The following is a 4,381-nucleotide window of genomic DNA, read 5'->3' as shown; positions in this document are numbered from 1 at the left end:
CTTTAAATATCTTCTTTGTTTTTGTTTTCTGTCTGTTTATAGTTTAATAATCATTATTTCTGTTCAGTTATTAATAGACATGATTTACACACTTAATAGTTCACTTCTGTAGAAACTTAAAGGCTTTTCATGTTTCCTCTCCTATTTTCTGTTCTTGTTTCCTCTCATCTCATCTCCTTGTTTCCTATCTTCTCTTGTCTCCTTGTTTCCTCTTCTTCTCTCATCTTTCCTTCCATCCTTCCTTTAACTCCAACACTGTATCCACCATCTTCACTCCTCCCCTTCTCCCTCCATCCCTACACTTAATCTCCCCCTTCTCTCCTTGTCAATCCCTCCTCTCCATCCTTCCTCCTCCTCCTCCTCCTCCTCCTCCTCTTGCAGCGTCTGTTGTAAAATGTTTGAACGAGTATTCTAAAAGATCTTTGATGTTTTTTAAGTTGTTAATTTATGAATTAAAGTTGTTTGTTCATATTTCAGCAGTCATGGAGAACTGCACTGAGGAGCAGCGAGAGGAGGCGAATGAGGAGGAGGCGACGCTAACGGAGGAGAAATCGCTCAAAACCCTCAAAGGTACGCAAATCGACCCTCATTGACAGAGTGACACATCGAATAAAGTACGGCAGTCACAAGACTCTGAAACTTCACCATGCAGCCACCAACGGAGTGATGGAGGAGGAGGAGGAGGAGGAGGAGGCGAGCGGAGGAGAGAAGCTACAGAACGGAGACCGAGGAGGAGGAGGAGTCATGGGAGCAGACGGAGGAGGAGACCTGTCCTCCATCAACGCCATGATGTCAGCGGTGATGTCAGCGACGGGGACCATCAACGGCGGAGGAGAAGGAGGAGAGAGTGGAGTCACCTCGGCCAACTCGTCCACCGGGCCGTCGCCGAGGTAACGTTAAAGGAACATGATGTTTTTATGAATGAAGTGATGATGATGATGATGATGATGATATGTAAACTGACACTTCTTCTTCTTCTCTAACACAAAGCCCCTCCCCCACAAAGTCACTCACAGCGGCCATGAGAGCCCCGCCCAGCCGCAACGCACGACGCACCCAGGTACACACACACACACACACCTTCTTCTTCTTCTATTCTGATTCCAAAAAAAACAACACACAAGACTCATCTCATCTCCTCTCCTTCTTTCCTCTCCTTGTTCCCTCTCATCTCATGTTTCTTCTCCTCTCCTTGTTCCCTCTCCTCTGCTTGTTTCCTCTCTTCTCTCCTTGTTTTCTCTTCTCTCCTTGTTTCCTCCCCTTGTTCCTTCTTATCTCATGTTTCCTCTCCTCTCTTGTCTTCTTGTTTCCTCTCATCTCATCTCCTCTCCTTCTTTCCTCTCCTTGTCTCATCTCCTCTCCTCTTCTTGTTTTCTCTTTTTGTCCTCGTCTCCTCTCTCCTTGTCTCCTCTTGTCTCGTCTACTTCTTTCCTTGCTCCTTGTTCCCTCTCCATCTTTCCTCTCCTCAACTCCTCTCCTCATCTCCTCTCGTTTTTTCCTCCCCTCTCCTTGTCTCCTCTTCTTGTTTCCTCTCCTGTCCTTGTCTCCTTTCTCTTTCTCCACTCCTTGTTTCTTTTCCTACTTTCCCGCCCTTCTTTCCTCTCCTCCTCTTCTTTATTGCCTCACCATTGTGGCACATCTCTCATCTCCCATCATGCATTGTAGCATTCCACGCTGCATCATCACTTCCTGTGGCTGAAACAGGAAAAAGGGAAGTGCTGCTTCCCTGGCTGTGTGAGCGGACGTGTGTGTGTGTGTGTGTGTGTGTGTGTGTGTGTGTGTGTGTGTGTTGTACTGTAAGTGTGTGTATGTGTGTGTGTGTGTGTGTGTGTGTGTGTGTGTGTGTGTGTTGTACTGTAAGTGTGTTTGACTCGGATGATTTTTCCTCTTAAGGTCAAACTGAGGCTGTTTTATTGTCAACAAATCCCATAAAAAGACCAAAACTAAACTGTCCATCTTACTTCCTGTCTCTGTCCGTCTTAATGTGTGTACTTTTGTTTTTTTTCTAGGACACCAAAGACGACAGCTCAGCTTTTATTTGTCCGCTGTGTGACAAAGACTGTCAAACACAACACCAGCTCACCATGCACATCAGACAGGTAAATACTCACAGTACTACTAGTACTACTGCATATATAGAGATGTTAAAAAGAGTAATATAAGTAATGATACTACTACACTAAATCACGCATGAAGAAGACACAGAGGGGACATTCACTGCTGAAATAAACATTGCAAATACTTCTCTTGCTACTACTACTGAACTACTACTACTAATACTGCAGCTTGTAGTACTTCTATCACTACTTGTACTTGTAGTAGTGCTGCTGCATCTTCTCAGTTTAGTTTTAAAGCACCTTTAGACTGTGACACATAAACAATGCTCCAAGTTTACTGCACGTCACACTGTGTGAGGTTGTACACTATTGAGGTACTTGTACTTCACTTGAGTACTTCCATTTGAATCCCATTTGATACTACTCCACTACATTAATCTGACAGTTTAATTAGTTAGCTGTTAAAGTTAGCTGCTAGCTCTGTTAGTTAGCTGTTAAAGTTAGCTGTTAGCTCTGTTAGTTAGCTCTGTTATTTAGCTGTTAAAGTTAGCTGCTAGATCTGTTAGCTAACTGCTAGCTCTGTTAGTTAGCTGTTAAAGTTAGCTGCTAGCTCTGTTAGTTAGCTGTTAAAGTTAGCTGTTAGCTCTGTTAGTTAGCTCTGTTATTTAGCTGTTAAAGTTAGCTGCTAGATCTGTTAGCTAACTGCTAGCTCTGTTAGTTAGCTGTTAAAGTTAGCTGTTAGCTCTGTTAGTTAGCTGTTGAAGTTAGCTGTTAGCTCTATTAGTTAGCTGTTAAAGTTAGCTGTTAGCTCTATTAGTTAGCTGTTAAAGTTAGCTGTTAGCTCTGTTATATATCTGTTAAAGTTAGCTGTTAGCTCTGTTATTTAGCTGTTAAAGTTAGCTGCTAGCTCTGTTATTTATCTGTTAAAGTTAGCTGTTAGCTCTGTTATTTAGCTGTTAAAGTTAGCTGCTAGATCTGTTAGTTAGCTGTTAAAGTTAGGTGTTAGCTCTGTTTGTTAGCTGTTAAAGTTAGCTGTTAGCTCTGTTTGTTAGCTGTTAAAGTTAGCTGCTAGTTCTGTTAGTTAGCTGTTAAAGTTAGCTGTTAGCTCTGTTAGTTAGCTGTTAAAGTTAGCTGTTAGCTCTATTAGTTAGCTGTTAAAGTTAGCTGTTAGCTCTGTTATATATCTGTTAGGGTTAGCTGCTAGCTCTGTTAGTTAGCTCTGTTATTTAGCTGTTAAAGTTAGCTGTTAGCTCTGTTATTTAGCTGTTAAAGTTAGCTGTTACCTCTGTTATTTAGCTGTTAAAGTTAGCTGCTAGCTCTGTTAGTTAGCTGTTAAAGTTAGCTGTTAGCTCTGTTAGTTAGCTGTTAACGTTAGCTGTTATTTAGTCCAGTAGGACTGTGCTGCTAACAGCTGACGTTACTAACTCTCCTCCTTCTGAACACAGATTTGTTGTTCACAAAGTAGCATTATTAGCAAAAAAAAGGATATTAAACTACAGGTGTGTAGTACTAGTTTGCACATGCTCAGTAGCGATCAGGCAGGATGTACAGATCAGGTAGCTTGTGATAACGTAAGATAACGTGATATCTGATCGGCCCATACGCTAATTATAAGCACATGTGAAGTGCTATTACTGCCATGGCTGCTAGTAGTAGTAGTAGTAGTAGTAGTAGTAGTACTTGGTGTGAGTGTCGATGTACTTTCCTCTCTGCAGCACAACGCTGACGCCGGAGCGACGGACCACTCCTGCAGCATCTGTGGGAAGTGTCTGAGCTCGGCCTCGTCGCTGGACCGACACATGCTGGTCCACAGCGGGGAGAGACCCTACAAGTGTAACGTCTGTGGACAGACCTTCACCACCAACGGCAACATGCACAGGTACACACACACACACACACACACACACACACACACACACACACACACACACACACACACACACACACAAAACATGTGACCTCGGGGCACAGGAAGTTAGCGTTTAACCCGGTCCCTAGTCAACCATGATGGGAGCACAAACTGGTCTGTGTGTGTGTGTGTGTGTGTGTGTGTGTGTGTGTGGTGGGGGTTTACACAGGAAGTGGGAAGATGACTTTAAACCATCCATCCCCATCACACACACACACACACACACACACACACACACACACACACACACACACACACACACACACACAGAGAACAACGCCCAGTCATTTATCAGTGAAGTCCAGCCTAAACGGTCTCTGCAGCAGAATGTGTGTGTGTGTGTGTGTGTGTGTGTGTGTGTGTGTGTGTGTGTGTGTGTGTGTGTGTGTGTGTCTTTGGGCTACATATTAATTCA

At 43.5% G+C, this 4,381-nt stretch overlaps 1 protein-coding gene across 1 annotated transcript in view; it reads left to right on the top strand.

Moving 5' to 3' along the window:
- Positions 1 to 470: 470 nt before the first annotated feature.
- rreb1a (ras responsive element binding protein 1a) overlaps positions 471 to 4,381 on the top strand; it is a 24,776-nt gene continuing 20,865 nt past the window's right edge. Inside the window, exons 1-5 of the mRNA XM_068712776.1 lie at positions 471 to 570; positions 653 to 890; positions 991 to 1,060; positions 2,010 to 2,099; positions 3,773 to 3,936. Coding sequence (XP_068568877.1) covers positions 483 to 570; positions 653 to 890; positions 991 to 1,060; positions 2,010 to 2,099; positions 3,773 to 3,936 — 650 coding nt within the window. The 5' untranslated portion in view covers positions 471 to 482. The remainder of the gene's footprint in view (positions 571 to 652; positions 891 to 990; positions 1,061 to 2,009; positions 2,100 to 3,772; positions 3,937 to 4,381) is intronic.

The sequence above is a fragment of the Cebidichthys violaceus genome, unplaced genomic scaffold (assembly GCF_023349555.1).
Source record: "Cebidichthys violaceus isolate CVI_PGR_0920_01 unplaced genomic scaffold, fCebVio1.0.p SCAF_171, whole genome shotgun sequence".
Classification (NCBI taxonomy): Eukaryota; Metazoa; Chordata; class Actinopteri; order Perciformes; family Stichaeidae; genus Cebidichthys; species Cebidichthys violaceus.
This window is presented reverse-complemented; position numbering and strand designations above follow the sequence as displayed.